Genomic DNA, 17079 nt, shown 5'->3' with positions numbered 1-17079 from the left:
TGAATTTTCCTAAACCTTTATTATTTTTTAAATGTATTTATACTTGAGTGTTTTGCTTTATGGCTTGTTGAAAAGCCGGTGTTGCCTTTGTTGTTGTGCTCTGCTGGCCGCACAACTTCCCTCAACTACCTTACCGCAAAGCTAAATATAACTGCAAGCTGTTTTCAAGCGAACGTTTGAAACAATGAAAACGCACTCGACCGTGATTCCCTCATTGAGTATGATGAGCGCTACTACGCTGAGCCAGCTTTTCGTCTGACTGCGCTGCGACGGTTTGCCGATGTGGGCTGATGGTTGCTGCTTCGCTAACAACGCAAGGGGCGCCGCTATTAACATTTGTGTGGTGCGGTTTGAGTGCAACTTATGGGAGCGAGCACAGTACATCTTTTTCTAGGCTGGTCTTACAATTCAGTTTGTGTTCGACTTTACATTGTTCAGCAGCAGTGGAGCAGTAGAGCAACTAGCAGTGGCACAAGCGTTACAACTTTAAAACTCGTAATTGTAACGATTTCAAACAGCTGATTGCTGGTAGTGCAAGTGCATTGGCGTGTTGTTAGACAGGGCGTGGTGAGGCAATGTCTCCTAATAGCAACTTCCTCATAGTGCATATATATACATACATATATATCGAAATATAACCGTTAAGGAGCCTTCGGGTATGGATACGCAAACGCTTACGAACAGCTCCAATGCGTTGGCTAACGGTGTTCAGTTGGTGAAGGAGCGTAATCGAAGTAGCAATAAAGTGAAACTTTGTGGTTATTTGAAGAAGAAGCGAAATGTTAGTATGAATACGAAGTGAAGACGATAATTGCGGACGCGTGAGTAAGAATTAAAAAAGAGATATTTTCGAAACAAGAATAAATGAGTTCTACAACCGGTAGAATAGAAAATTTTTCTGTAATTCAAAGATGCGAAATATGTATTATTGGCAAAGTTCAAATTGCTTGTAAATATTAAAAAACTAATAGCAAAATGAAATAAATACAATACTTCGCAAACTTTACACACGCGCCCATATTTGGTCGATTAAACAATTTCAAAAAATAAAAAAACCTGCTTAGTTGGAAAATTCAAAGCAAAACACAAAATGGAAAGAAGATAAACCATTTTTTCACTATTCCCATTATACATATGTGTAACAATATAATTGCTTTTATTGTTTTGTTTATGACCGTTATTAGAAAGTTGGCGGTTGGCGTAAAATGTGGTTTGTGCTGCAGGATAAATTGCTACTCTCCTATGCATCGAAGGAGGAGTATGACAATAAATTGGTCTCATTCAAAGACGTTCTCAATCTAGTGCCGGGCACAATGGTACGTCCTTTGGGTGGCTTTCGCTTCACAATTGAGACCGCAACGCATGTAATGTATACGTTTGTGAGTATTTTTATAAAATTTGTTATAAAAAAATATAATAACAACAGCAATTGTAACGAGTATACAATGAGTAATGCGTAAGTGTATTTATATGTAAATTTATTAGTCACTTTTTATAGTACTGATAGTGTTATAAGCAAAAAGTGTGCAATTTCTGTAGATATGTATATGAATAATTAAGAGAATATTGACAGTCTGCTCAGGAAGTGTTCGTAAAATCCTCATGAAAACATAGTATAAATCTAGGTAGTGCCAACGCACCCTAGTATTTTGAATATCTGATCGATCCACATTTCACATTACTACATTCTATTTCACATTCTTATACTTGAATTTCACTCTCATAATATTCTTATTGAAATTTAGCAGTCCAATTTTTGACTGATTTGGCAAATAAAACTATTTCAAACAGACCTCTGGAAGCATCTTATTTTTTAATCTGTTTGCGCTCGGCTAAATCAGCATGACCTAAGTTGTCAAACAATTATTAATATTGCATTAGATGAGAGATGCGAGAAATATACATAGATATTTCAGTCAATCTCTTTGAGAATATTTTCCCGCAAAAATATACGTACAACATATGATAATTAAGAAAGTGGGTAGAAATGCTTAAGCGATGTCGCAGACACAAAACATCCCAGAGATCGAAGTTCACTCGAATCGAGACCATTAAGGCAAGGTTACGAAAAAGTGGTTGCATCGAAAAATCTAAATTTTCTAATGTTATACCTTTATACCTATTTATGAATACGAACCTTGAATAAAAATATGGTAACCATATATTGAAAAGAAATAATTATATTAAAACGCAGGCATACGAGTCTTAAGTCAGGTATATATAATTTAGTTATTTTCCTCTATTAACTTATTACAACGTGAACTTTGTATAATACTGGCTATCATCGGCTGAGATTCTAAGCCCAGAAAAAAGATTTTACTAGTAAATCTGTCTCCTCATCGATCAAAACCTAAACTTGTCTTCTGTAATTTAGGGAGAGAACACATTAGCGGTTTTAATTTGATTTAAAAATCATATTTTACAAACTCAAATGTTTATTTTCTAATGGAGTTTGAATATAATTTCGATTTGCTTTCGCATCCATGTATTGTATTTTCCGCACCTAGGCGACAGTGTATTTTTAATTACTGAAGAAAATGGTCGCTGGAAAAAAATCGTCGAGACAGAAATCTATTTTGAAGCCATATACAGAGTTTGATACAAAAATTATATTGAAAATTTGAGGGATCGCTATATGTTAATTGGGTTATTATCCTCAATTACAGCGATGTTAAATAATAAAATCGAATTTTGCCGGAAAAAATAGCTTTTGGTCTTTAAAACGATACGAATTTTTCAAGGCGCCTGTTATACTTATTCAACAGGTATTAAGCCACTTTTAGTAAATATAAAACTATTAAGATGTAGAATACTAAAGTCATATCGATTTACACATTTGTTGATTGCACTTTTTCCTAAACGCATTTTTCTTCATCAGCACTGCGATGATCGAAACGCCTACCGTGAATGGATTACCATGTTATTGGATAGTTTGACCACCACAACCAGCTCGAAAATTATTTCCGCCAACTCCTCCACCTCGGCGTATGCGATGCTACCAATCCAGCAGCAACGTTTCCGCAATACATCTGTCGACAATATTCCGTATGCGCTGTGGTCGGCTGCAGGGCAGAATTCACAGCGTCAGCGAGAGCTTTCATCCAGCTGTGACTCGATGCGCCAGCGTGTGGAGTTGGCAGATGCCCAGTGTGAATATGCGTATTTGGAGCGCACGGCAATTGTAAAAACAAGAAATGGTTTAAAATCAACGACGCGGCCGCTTTTAGCGCCAGCGTTGTCAGTGCCCAGCAATGGTAGCGGTGGTGGCGGGGGTGGTAGTAGTGCAGGGGTACGTTTGCCAATTTTGCGCAGCACAGCGAAGTTACTGGAGCGTAACGGCGTGAATTCAAGCGATTCGCTGAAAAAATATCAAAAGCAACAACAACACTACCAAAAACGGCAGCAACAGCAGCAGCAACAAGTGAACTGTTGCAACAGGAGTAGTGGCACAACAGCTAGCGCAACAAGTTGTAAAAGCTACAACAATAATACTAACGATAACGTCACAGATGCGCGTTTAACTACTGAAGCGAGGTAAGTAGTGTGCATGCATATGGATGTATTGTGGTATGCGCATGCGTACATTTGTTTGCTTGCGGATTTGAATGGTGCAATCGGCGAACAATAAAAGAAACGATGCGCATATGCAATTGGAAATAAACAAAAAACACAAAAATATCGTTTGTGCCACTTAACATAACATTATGTAACGGCATTTCAGTGCGACCCACTTCCGTTTGCATGGTGAAAGTAACTGCAGCGATTTTACCACGCTCGACAATGGCCGCAATTCCTCAAGTGCTGGCAGCACATCTTCCTCAGCTTCCGCATCCGCTTGCCATGGACCGATTAACCAAACAGTCTTGAAAATAAATAGCATGTTCCAGCGACAATCGGAAAGCGCCAATGCAAGTCGCCATTATGAGGTGAATAAAGAATTTTCAAACTATCCAAAGTCAACACAAGCAAACTGTGATCAAAACGAATTTACGCCAAAGTATAAACATAACAACAATAGCAGCGAACGCAACAACAATAAGTGGTTGTTGGCAGATAGCTGTTCAATGAGTGATGATGCTGAAGTTGATGTGGACACTAATTGTGCAGCGTATTCCAGCAGCGCCAAAGACAGGTAAGCAATCAAATAGAAATTGTATGAACACCCACTAGGAAAAACATTGCAATAAAACTTATTACACCCAAATAATTGATAATCGAACAAACAGCTGATTGCAGATGCAGTCAGTATAAAATCGCAAATAATGATCAATATTAGATAGACAAATTTGAATGAAGTTATCAGTTACTCTTTTGATACATTTTACTGAATTCACAATTAAGACTATAAAGTATAATCTTATATTACGAAAATACTTAACACTCCACCCTGAACCCATAATTAAGTAATATTTTTTTCGCTTGTATCCTGCAACGAAACTTTTTATCAAATCTTTGAGGGCTGCAATATCGTTGAACTCAGCTGTGGCTAAAACGACAAGTTATAACTAATAAGTGTGCGGCTCATACACCATAAATGCAGTCATATGACAAGCTCAATAACTATGTTGAATAATAATGAGAAATTCTGTTTTCAACACTTGAATCTTTGAAATATGCTGAACTGAGGTATCTATTTACTTTAAAGTATAAATAAAACTAATTTATTATCAAAACATAATATTTTTTCTCATAGGAAGTTCCACTTTTTCCATTTTTTTCAAAATACCAGAACATGCGCCAGTCACGATCCAATTGTCCAACACGTTTATATAATATAAGTGTTTTCTGAGAGTTCGGTCTAACTACAAAATATGTACTCGTGCATGTATTCAATTCTGCGGCTGTCCCGCATAGAAACAATATGAATTTTTAGTTTGTCTGGTATTTACTATGAAGTTTAAATTCCTTCATATTCAAAAGAATTTTATATTGACTGAATTCATGAACTTTGTCAAATCAACTAGTATAAAAAGGCATTCTGGCATTAAAAGTTTATACTCAACTATTTTAACGAGTTCTGAGAATATTACATTTCGCAAAGCCTTTCAACAACGGTTGTCATTGTAAGACTTACTGCATGAAAACAAAATTCTTCTGAAGTAAATTGCTGGAATTTTAGTCATAAACTCAATATATACAAAAATTATTAGAACCTACATGAAGCCTTTGAACAAAAAGAGGCCAAAAACACAAAATCGGTCCAAGGATCCAGGATTTTTGAAGATTCATATGAAACTAACTCGCCCACCTATAAAATAATGAGAAACTGTTATCACATTATTGCATTGTCATCGATCCTTGACACGTCTGGAAAGTTTTAAGTTGATCAGACTTCTGGAAACTGGTGAAAATTGAGCTCTAAGATTCCATTACATACATACAACACAAGCTAATAAAAGCGTATTAAAAATACATATTTTTGACATAAAATAATGATTTTTTCAAACATTTGACAAGTTTATACTATTTCTATGATAAATTGAGGATTTTCGATCATATATCGAAAACCAGATGTGATTGTGGGGGTTTGGGACACAGAAACCAATTTTATATTGCAATTCGACTATTGATTTTTAACAAAAAATAAATGTGAGATTCAAGAATTCTCGAGATAACAGATTTTGGCTTTATATGGTCTGATACAAGATTAGCTGGGCTTTGTAGCTTTGCCTTTTTTATCAAATAATTAATATTTATTGGTAACTCTTTTTAAACAAATACACCGCTTGGTTCATACATTACCATTTCCAAAAAACTCTTCACAGCTTTAGCTTAGTGTATTGTTAATCTGTGTAATATATACAAAAATTGCTGTCAATATTTTTGCTTAGACTGGTAAGAGTGTGAGTACGAGTAGGAACATGTGAAACAGTTGCATTATTATACCATTTTTATGACTTGAACGCCCACACATTCGTAGCGGGTAAACAAAACTGTCAAATGGGGTATTTTTCAATACTAATGTACCGACCAGATAAGAATTTCGCTATAAATAGCAACTTGCGAGTCACTTCCTAAAACACACGTAGGTACATATGGTACATACATACTACCAGACACTCGAAACGTATGCAAAAAACGGAGCTTCAAAGCGCCCGCATGTTGGCGTGGTTAGTATAGAACTTCTGAAGTGGAGCTACTCTTGTGCATACATGTACAAGTATTTATTTGGAGCATTTTTATAAATCTAAAATTCCAAAAAAAAAGAGTTGAATATGTATGTATGTATATATAATATTTATAATAGTCTCGCATCAACAACAACCAATATTGAGCATATTTTTGAATTCGAATATATTACCAGAGTTATAAAAACGTTCAAGTAAATTTAATCAAAGCTGTGCTTATTTTTCCACCCGCTTTTAAAAAACACTTTATTATGCTTTAATTGTTGTTCAAAATGTAACCTCAACTTTCAACGTTATATGTAGGAACCAACCATACTAATAGACATACTTTATTTTCATATCAAAAGCTTGTTTTGATTCAGATGACAGATAGGATTTTAATGTTTGCATAATATATATATATATTTATTGTACTTTCTGAATATAACGAATTCATTTCGGTGCAATACATTAGAAAGTACAGCATAAAATATATATGTCTAAGCAGTGATCACGGATTCTAGCACAGGAAACCCAAAATATAAACGTATGTATGTCTGGGTTTTTTATATGAGGTTTATTCCTCTCTTCCCACATTATTATGGAATATTGACTTAAAAGGTCATCAGACCTTCCATTACGTATCTGTACAACAATTCAATCAGGATCGTTTTCGATTGAAGTTGTCGTAATTTTTCATCACCAGCAGCCATCCGCTATAGAAATGCATCGATTTTGTTGCGAATCAACAGCGATTCGCAGATGGCAATTAGGTTCATGAGGTTTTTTTGCCTTAACTCTACGCTACGAAGTCAAGCAATCACAAAACTGTTTGAGAAAGTAATTTTATCTTTCTAACGCTATAAAGCGTTACCCCTTATACAATGCGAGATAGAGATTACTAAAGCTTTTAAATGGCACCTTTATTATTTTCTAAATCAACGTAAAGGTAATTATTGTGCCCCAACGTAGATGAATTTCTATCAAAAATACTAGTTTCCGATATTGAACTAACCATACCACCACGGTGTAGGGTATCAGAGGTAATGCGGAGCCAATAAAATATCAAAACAATGTCTATGAAGACCACAAAAGCATCTGGATAGGGTGGACACGTCAATCGGCTCGCTGTGACTGAATGAATAAAGTCCGTATAGCGGATGCGTTGATGCAGTCATTTAAAGTCTAAAGTATTGCATATGTGCTATGAACAAGCTATGTATGTACATACATATATAGGAGTGTGTGTGTGTATGTGCATATGATGTGTGCATATTACCGTACTGTGACGTGCTATTTTTGACTTCACTCTTAAGTCAATGTAAACAGCGGAATAACAGGCACCATTGAGTGTCAGCGACAAGCATCACGCAACATCCATCTATCCAGCTATTAGCGGCAACGACAAGGAGGAAATTTAAATTCTTATATATGACCAACGTACATGTTCATATAGCTATATACATGCATTTCTACAGATTTAGATGGCATAGGCATTGTGTTGAGGCATTGAATCATTGGAGTTAGCAACGACGCATAGCGTTGCAGCAGCACATGGTATAGCTCAAACTAGAATTTCAAATGATCTGTAATTATATACCTAAGTAGAAGTGTTTAGCACGCACAAATGTATACATTTAAAGTAAAACAGAGTGATTTTCTTTTGAATGTCTGTTCCATACAGCGAACGCACTTGAAAACGCTGGAAAAGTAAGAATCAAAACAATTCAAGTGTATACTTATGTATATATATATGGTACAAATGTGTGTATTTGTATTCATATACTTGAAGCACGCAAGGATAGTTGCATGTGCAGTCAAATAACAGATGCCTTACAGATGAGGCTTCACAACGCCAACACACACACGACAGTCACATCTCCTTTCTAGTATACTCGCACTTTTCGAGATGCACTAGAGTGTGTAGTGTTTGATTGTGTTTTTCTTTTTTACAATAGTATATATATTTTTTAAATCGTTCTTTTTTTTTACTCCAAAATATATTTCCAGTCATGCAATGGTTATAGTGAAAGACCAAATTCAACGCATGAATATCAAAGGCCGGAAGGAAACAGTGTCGTATGCGAATGCAGATGCCACAGTTGAGCGACATGAGCAGAGGCGTGTTGTCCTAACGAACAAGTTGGAGGAAGAATCGTTTATTGAATCTGGAGCTAGTATGAACAAAACAGTTGCCGGTGAGGTGAATGGAAAGTCGATGGATAGTGATGTGGAAAGTGTTGGTGATGAAGAACAACAACTCGCTGTGGACAGAGCAACGTCGGCGACTTGTAATAGATCATCAGAGCCGATTTATGCTGTTGTGGACTTAGCGCACAAATATGCGCAGCGACAGCAACGAAATGTGCAAAACAATTTGAAAAGTTTAGAGGCGAATCGGTGTAGAAGCTATGAAAGCATTATACAGGGTGTGGAGCCCAGTGTGGGGCTGACGAATGGAAATGGACCGATGGGGGTAAGTGGCAGTGAAGTGATAAATATACAAGCCTGTGCTAAATTATGATTCCGATAAAAATGTTCGAAATTGGTGTCGATACCGACCAAATTTGTCTATATATTGTAAAAAGTAACGAAATGAGTAGTTGTAGAAAACATTTGGATGGGAAATACCATAAATACATAAGCTCAAATATTGGTGTGATAGATCAGAAAAGAAATACTCTCAAAAATTTTAAAATTGTGATAATTAATAATACTTTTTTAATTGAATCGGAGTAAAAAACATACTTGATTTTAATACATACAAGTATAAAGAAAAATTAATAAATTTATTCCCATTTCAAAACAGAAATCAAATAGTAATTTAGATGAGGATGACATCGATGGCATCTACGAGGATGGTGATAACTTTGCTCCGAATTGTGAAAATGGTGGATTACCAAATCCTGAAGAGGATGAAAATATATATGAACCTGTTGGTTTTGACAATTTTGGTAGCCAAAAGGTATTATTTTTACTTATATTTCTAATTCTTTGAATTAAGATCAGTGGGATGAAAAAGAAAAATTGAAAGAGGAAACCATTTCTTTTCTCTTTTGGTTTTTGTAGTCGCTGATTACTAATCTGAATTACTTTATTTCTATCAAAATATTTTACAAATTTGTGTGACCGTGTAAAGCAAAACTTGGTATACTATAAACCGGAAGATAATTGATATAATATGATAGTTTTTTTTAAGTTCATACGAAATATAACGGAGTATATCGGGAATCTATGTAAATGGAATTAACCTTACTTTCTATTGTTATTGCATTGTATTCGATAGTCATTTCCGCAGCACCTCATGCAAATATCCGTGCAATCCACTTCTAAAGAAAACTCTAACACTTAGTGAAGAGAAATGAGCGAATTTATATGCTTTATATTTCCAAACTAGAAGAATATTTTCATTTGTATTTCTTGAATGTTTGGGAACCAAATTGTAATATGTAGCTTAGTAACAACATAACCTTAAACAAGAAAATATTTAACCTTCTGCTAGAACGAACCTATAATTCTCTTCACAGGTGCATTTCTGATAGCATAAAAGGGTATAAAAAGATCTTTATCTTGATTTAGACAGGTCAGTTTATATGGCAGCTATACACTATAGTGAACAATTTGTTCGGAGAATATGGCATTGCTTTGAACAATAATCCATGCCGAATTTAATAAAGATATCTTGTCAAATAAAAAAGTTTCCATACAAAGACTTGGTTTTGATGGATCAGTTAGTATAGAAGCTACATATATATATGCTATAGTGGTCCGATATGGGTGGTCCAGCAGCTACTTGGAGACAAAAGGACGTATGCAAAATTGCAGATCGATATCTCAAAGCTGAGGGACTAGTTCGCGTATTTCAGACAAACAGATATTGCTAAATCGAGCCAGCTCGTCACGCTGATTATTTATTTATATATGTTATACATACTTTATAGGGTCTCCGATGTTTCCTTCGAAATATTACCAAATTCGTGACAAACTTAATATACCCTATTCAGGATATAGTGATCTCCTTAAACTGTATCTAAACTTGCAAAAAGACAAAAAAATAAAAATGAAAGCATAAATCTACATGACTTTCAAACAAAAACTTTCCTTAGCAAAATTTTAATACCTTTACAACCTCCACTTGCAGATCGCCACCTCTGCGACGCAACCTAACGCTTTTTGGCGATACATAACACGTTTGAAAGTCAACTCGTTGCTACAGTTTACGCGCATGCGTCGTCACCATCACACTGACTATGACAACATAGATTTATCAACGCCATCACCGTCGCCTACACCCACAACGAGCAATAGCAAAACAACAACATTGGGAAAGAAGCAACCAGCGGGAGCGTCAGCTTCCACTGCAATACAAACAAACACATCGTCATCACAATTTGCCAGCATTAAACGCAAATTTGGCGCACACCGCAAATCGATGCAAGTGCGTGTAGGTAAAATATGTGCGCGCCACTATGAACCAAAGACAACTTTCGGCAATAAACAAGCCACACATCAACAGGTGAATGGTAATGGAGACTTTGCTGGCGGTCGCAGTGGTGGTGGTGTGGTGAACGGTGTCAACAGCGTGGGTGGGGCGGGAAAAAAGTCAAAATATCGTTGGAAGTCAGTGAAAATTAGGCCAAAGCATTTTAATATCGCCTACAATGGCAATAACTGTGGCACGAGTTGCACAACGGATGATATAAGCTGTAAATCGACTAGGCGACAATCTTTCTTCGGCAGTCTGCCGCATTTGCGCAAAGCTCGTGTCTCGCTTTTCTCTACGCCAAATTTACATTTGACGGCGAAAGATCAGAATAGTAATGTTAGTAATGTGAGCGAAGTTTTCGATAAAGTGACCGAGGATAAGATACCTGCGGAGCGTAAGCGTGAATATAAAGAGCTGAATGAAAGCAGCTGAGCATATACAATACATGTACATACATACATATTTGTGGAATGGTGAATATTACAATAATTTTTAAAGGCTGATGGTAGATGTACCCATAGAAATACCAATAGTTTAAGTAAATGCGTGCAAAACTGTTTGTAAAACGGACAAGAATCGGCTCTTGGATTCGTAATTGAGTCAATATTAATACTGGGCTTGACTAAGAATATATAATACAAGTATATACTCCTAAAGGCGTATGCAAATACAGACATTTTATATTGTATTTGAAAAATGTAAAGTTGTCAAGAAGTTTTTTTAACAACAAAAGCATCAGTTATGATATATACTTATATAATATATATATATAAGTATATAATATATATATATAAGTATATATATATATATTATATATAAGTATATATATGAAGAAAGGCCAGCAAATTGCTTAGTTTTATTAGTGCTTAGTTATTATTATAACTTCTACAGCTCCATCTACATATGTACATTAGCTAAATTGAGCTAAATATTTGAAATTTAGACTTATAAATATATCCAAAACTTACTTCATTAATTTCTTTTTCTCTAATTACATACCGACAAGTGAGATGTGGATGGGGAGAAGTCGCTGGAGAATAAGCGAATTGAGATTTTTTTACGGATGGGTCGAAGCTAGGAGGGAAGATTGGAAATGAAGTTTTCTGTAAGGAGCTCTCCGTCAATCTTAGCTTTAGGCTACCTTACCACCGTAGTGTTTTTCAGGCAGAAGTGGCTGCTATCAAGGTGGTAGTAGACATACTGCTGCGAAATGCAGCCTCTTTCAGGGAGGTGAGCAATCACTACGACACAGAGCGGCAATACTAGCGCTGAGGTCGTTAACTGCGCGCTCAAAGCTAGTCCAAGAGTGTCTGTCCTCACTGAAAATAGAATCCAGCTACTTCATCATCAGACTTATTTGAGTGCCTGGTCACAGCGGAATCGCTGGAAATTGCAAAGCCGATGGACCTTACGTGCACTTGGTCTACGATCTGCTCCTATCCTACTAGAGATCCTTCTGGCCTAGAGTAGAACGCAAGAGATCTACATAACTACTTGCCCTAGGCATAGTTCATTGGGCCGCAATTTGGCGTTCTAACTTTCTGCTCCATTGTTCAGCCTTCGCAAGAATGAAGCTGAAACATGTCGGTAATCTTACCTTCGGCGAACCAGAAAAGCCGAACACTGAATATCAGCCGTCTCAACGAATTTGTGATATGCTCAAAGCGCTCTGTCGATCTGTTAGGGTCTTATTATCCAGTTTTTAGGAATTTTAGATACCAAAACCGACTGACGTTCTAAGCTGTCCAAGTGAGATCCCTCTTACAATAGACCTCTTAACCTAACATACTCCATTAATTATATTAAGCATGTCAAATGCTAAGCAGTGAATAGCAAGCTAATATGCAAACGAAGCTAAATATAATTAATCGTTTATAAAATTATATTATATAAGTATAATAAATTTAAAAATATCCACATATTATTATTGGGTTTATATTAAATATTTAAGTTTGTAACACCCGGAAGGAAACGCCAGAGGCTCTATTAAATATAAATATATATATACTTGTATAAATGATCAGTGTGACGAGCTGGTCGATGTATCCATGTCCGTCTGTCTGTGTATAAATGAACTAGTTTTTGTGATTCCGATGTAAATTTTTGCACTCGTCCCTTTCTCCCCAAGGAGCTATTCTTTACCATTATTTTATATAGCTGACTTACAAACCGAAACTTCTTTATTTGTGAAAGGTATTCTAGCTCCGAAGTTAACGTTTTTCCTTGTTTTTTGTTAATTTATTAACAATTTTTTTTTTTTTAATTTATATGTGTTCATTTTATTTTTCAGATTATTACGAAAAACTTTACGTAGTTGCCACGATATAAAAACCGTTAAAAAACAAACACGGTATAAAGATGTGGCTAGAAACATTTGTCGATGAATATCATCATATTTGATAAAATTAAAATGCTTTTGTTGTTATCAGAGTGTTCATCCGTTTATTATTCAATGCTTGAGGGATTTTGAAGTTGCTCAAATTGGTCTAAGCTAATCGAGAATTAAACTAGAACAATGGGAATTCATACAAAGGGGAAACAAATTTTCAAATACAAAAACTACGTACTAAGAAGAAATATAAAGAAACTATGAAGATATTAAAATAAAAGGGTTAAAACGTCAGAAAATACAAACGTCAGAACGTCACAATAAATGTGAATTGGATATGAAAGAAGAATTATTTGATTTCTGGAAATTACATAGTGGAAGTAGGAATAAACAATCAGATAATCAGATTCTAACGGGACGTCTGCGCCTTGCATAATTTCGCATCAATTTGAGTCTAATCCTAGATGCTTCATAATGTTTCCCACTATTCGACTAAAATATTATATTTATTATTTTAATTAGCTTTACTTTTACATTTTTATTGACAGTACTTACCATATATATTTTTTTGGCATGTTAAAAGAGATGGAAAGGAAATAAATAAAATTAATTATTAAATATTATTACCATTATTTTCCGTACAAGTACATAAGATGGATATATAACAGCTTAGAAACTAAAAAAGTGTTGCTTGAATTACTACTTAGTCGGTGTTTGAAGTACATAGCTGCAATATTCTTCGAATGACATACTTGGCAAACTTTGCATTTCATTAAGTTCTGCATCCTGTTCGATTGCTTTGTAATCCAAACCTTGTAGAGATTGATATGTTTCTTTAGCGCCAATAGCTTTACACTTCATGCCGAGCACTAAGTGCATAACCTCATTATTAATATTTTGTGCGGTCTTAATTTCATTATTCACTTCATTCAACTGCAAACGATAACGATTCGGAAACATAGATGACGTATCTTGATTTGTATTCTTATTAGACATTTGCACGCACATTTTTTCTTCATTATTTTTTATTTTTATTAATTTGGACCGTAATACCGGTGCGATTGGTTTGACATTAGCATTATTTAGCACATTTTTCACTTGTTTTTCAACTATCAACTTTTTCGACATATTTAAGGGTAGTTCACTTTTTTTTACACAACTTTCCATTATAGCACTATTTATGTCGTGTCTGGTCACGGATTTCAGCACTGGCACTGCCTTTGGCTCTTCATCGTGACTGATGCTACTGTGGCTCAATTTATAAGTTATATACTCTATGCCTGAATTTGTGTGCCACACTCGTTTGTAGAGGGTTTTGAAATTTCCGATTGTACGATCTTTTTCACTAAGACGCGCATAAGCGGAGGCTACTTTATAACAAAGTATGTAATTCTCAATACTTTTTTGACTGGTCTTAAGCGGAACTTCGGAACTTTTGCTGGTCAGTGTAATCCTACCGGCAGAAATTTCGTCTACTGCTTTGCTGTCGCACCACGACATATTCAAATTAGTTTCAGACTTCCGTGACAGATCTAGGACGCAGTGGTCTTTCTCTGAATTCTGGAGATGTGAGCGTGTGAGCTTTGCGCTTTTAACAGTGTCTGTATTTAGAGTATTTTGAGAAATTATGATTGGATTGGTAGCTTTTAAATGTTTGGCATCCTTTTTATAAGCGCTATTTGAGGATTTGGATTTCCTAGTTAGATCCAAAGGCTCTTCATTATTAGTTGGAATAGCATTGCTTCTGACGAATTCTTTTTGCATCATATTGGAGATTCCGGAGTTTAATATTTTTACATTTAGCACTGAGGAATCAAATGAAATGATTGTTTTATCTTCGGACTTGTGGAAAAAGCTGGAAAGCTTTTTATTATTCTTCGACATGCCGAGAAATGAACTTTGAGTGTATCTTAGTGTTGGATTTTCAGTGCTTGTAACGGTGTTATTATTTTGCACTGCTTCACTATTAGGTCTCGAGCTTTGTGTATTCAGCAGTACAGAATTTTGTGTATAATTGAAAATACTGCAATCTGCTATTGGACTGTTTCTCAAAATTTCAAAACATTCAACGGTTTTCGACCTTTGTGTTTCTGCGTTAGATCGCCTTGATTTTTGGGTATCCAAAAACGCAGAAATTTCGTGTAATTCTGGTGTTGTTGCACGAAGCGTCTGCACTATAGATTCCCGTTCGTTTTTTGATTCTGCTTCATTAACTGGCTTAGAACACTCTTCAACACTATTCTTCGTAATTTCTACTGAATCTGGTGTTTTTTGACCTGTTGTATTATTGATAGCTGTTAAATCTCGCTCATTCACTTGTTTATTCTTACTTTCCCTTAATTTGTCAAAATCGAGATCACGTTGTTTTAAAAGTCTCTGATATTTGAACGAAGTTGGGTCTAGCGATTTATCTAGCATTACTTCGGACTTATCTTGCACGTAGTTAGCTGCCTTTGAAATGTCCCATTCATCATCACTTTGCACTGATTTGATCGTTAATGATTTATCCTTTATATGCTTCCTTTGTGTGAAATATTGCGTTAATTTACTTTGCACGAGCGTTGAACTGTCATTAAATTGTTTAACTGAGGTGATAAATGATTCTTCATTTACGGTAGTATCTGTTATATTGAGATACTTTTTGCAATTTGATTTACTCTGTGCACAGTGCTGTTCCAGTTCAACGGTCTTCAATTTAATGGTATCATTACTGAGTTTTGATTTCGAAAAAGTAAAGCTTTGTAAATTTAAGAAACTTTGACTTTTGTTTGCCACTGTACTGTCGATCGTTGTATCGCAAATTGCATCACTAGTGTTGGAGAAGTTTGGTTTTACTTTTTTGTTGCATTTTGACGTTATCTTTGTTTGTTGCTTTCGTTTTTTAGACATTTTTGATTTAAATACATTTGTGTTTTCTACGACAGGATCGTTTAAAATCAATGTCTCGTGTACATCAACGCCAACTGAAAAAGGAGAGAAAGTGTAGTTTAAAACTATAATTAATTTTACGGACTCCTAGCGGATACTTTTTTTGCGATTCCCTGAAAAAGTTGTGAAAAATATTTATATTGGCTGTTAACTTGAAGGTTGATGGAAACTTTTGAATTTTTTGATTTGAAAGCCTAATATAACTATTACTCCTTTGGCGAGCGCAATTAATATTCTAATTATAACCAATTCATTGACCTCATCTGAACTGAAAATATAAATTTCTCTAGTACCATATTCTATATACCCATAAGAAAATATATCAAAATACATGGGTTAAACAAAACAAATTAAGATTATGTAAATCGAATGCATTTTATTAGACGATGTATTACCTTAAGTGAGGGCGATGATTACAAGTGATTGGACTTCGCCAAGCGAAACTATTTTTGGAAAGATAAAATTCAAAAAGGTTCAGACTGGTTCTGAGGCTGCTTAATGACAAAAAGAAAATACTTGTAGCTATGTACTGCTTCCACCGCAGCGATTGGAAAAAGTGGAAGTTTACCAGTTTATGAATAGTTTGGCACTTGTTTATCCATCGACACATACGAGTTGGTTCAAACCCGGATTTTTATGTGGACAATGAATATTAAGTCGGCAGCAATTTACGAAAATATTTAAACACTATTTTATGTCACTGCAACAACATATGTATATGAATCCACGACAAAACGATTAGGAATTATCTTTTCTCCGCTTTGTTCACACTTAACATGCTCTCGGAACATATACATACTTACATCTATGCAAGATGCTAAACTTCGGCACTGTTGCAGTTCTGTCAGAGTTAGCAAGGGTCTCCCCAAAGTATACTAAACAAGGTTTAAGGTGATTCCTTCAATCTAAAATTAGATTTGAGACTAATCTATAAAAATGGTTTAGGCGGTTTTAGCATCAATGAAGTAAAAGCTTTTTTATTCCGGCGAAATGGAATTTACTGAGAAAATATCTCGCTCGAGATTTGTACGCAGGATCCACAACCGAATGGTAGTTTGCAGAATATTCGCATAATACTTTTAGCACCGGTTTTCTAACAACGATCGAGCTCTGGTTAAGCAGTATCCAATATATGATATGCTTTTAAGATTTCTAAGACTCTACATCTTGGCAGCGGGTATAAACTCAAATTATATAAACGTAATTATTGGTAGGAGCTCAACCGTTTA

The 17079-nt window shown here is 35.3% G+C and overlaps 2 protein-coding genes across 3 annotated transcripts in view; one reads left to right on the top strand and one right to left on the bottom strand.

Annotated features, from left to right (window-relative positions):
- Positions 1 to 284: 284 nt before the first annotated feature.
- On the top strand, positions 285 to 13545 carry LOC106619275 (serine-rich adhesin for platelets). 2 transcript variants are annotated; one of them, XM_070110708.1, is made up of 8 exons: positions 285 to 781; positions 1185 to 1379; positions 2879 to 3534; positions 3722 to 4132; positions 8118 to 8583; positions 8917 to 9072; positions 10249 to 11066; positions 12884 to 13545. In XM_070110708.1, exons 1-7 carry the CDS (start codon positions 659 to 661, stop codon positions 11023 to 11025), a joined length of 2784 nt encoding a protein of 927 aa, XP_069966809.1. In that variant the 5' UTR covers positions 285 to 658; the 3' UTR covers positions 11026 to 11066; positions 12884 to 13545. The 2 variants fall into 2 exon arrangements, with proteins under 2 accessions (XP_069966809.1, XP_014092783.3); XM_014237308.3 differs by lacking the exon at positions 12884 to 13545 and having other exon boundaries at positions 286 to 781; positions 10249 to 11560.
- LOC106619276 (probable ATP-dependent DNA helicase HFM1) overlaps positions 13524 to 17079 on the bottom strand; it is a gene marked incomplete at its 5' end in the record, with an annotated part of 39455 nt that continues 35899 nt past the window's right edge. Inside the window, one exon of the mRNA XM_070110709.1 lies at positions 13524 to 15885. Within this exon, the coding sequence (XP_069966810.1) occupies positions 13622 to 15885 (2264 nt within the window). The remainder of the gene's footprint in view (positions 15886 to 17079) is intronic.

This window comes from Bactrocera oleae, chromosome 5 (assembly GCF_042242935.1).
Source record: "Bactrocera oleae isolate idBacOlea1 chromosome 5, idBacOlea1, whole genome shotgun sequence".
Lineage (NCBI taxonomy): Eukaryota > Metazoa > Arthropoda > Insecta > Diptera > Tephritidae > Bactrocera > Bactrocera oleae.
The sequence above is the reverse complement of the archived record's forward strand: the minus strand, read 5'-3'. Positions and strand labels throughout refer to the sequence as shown.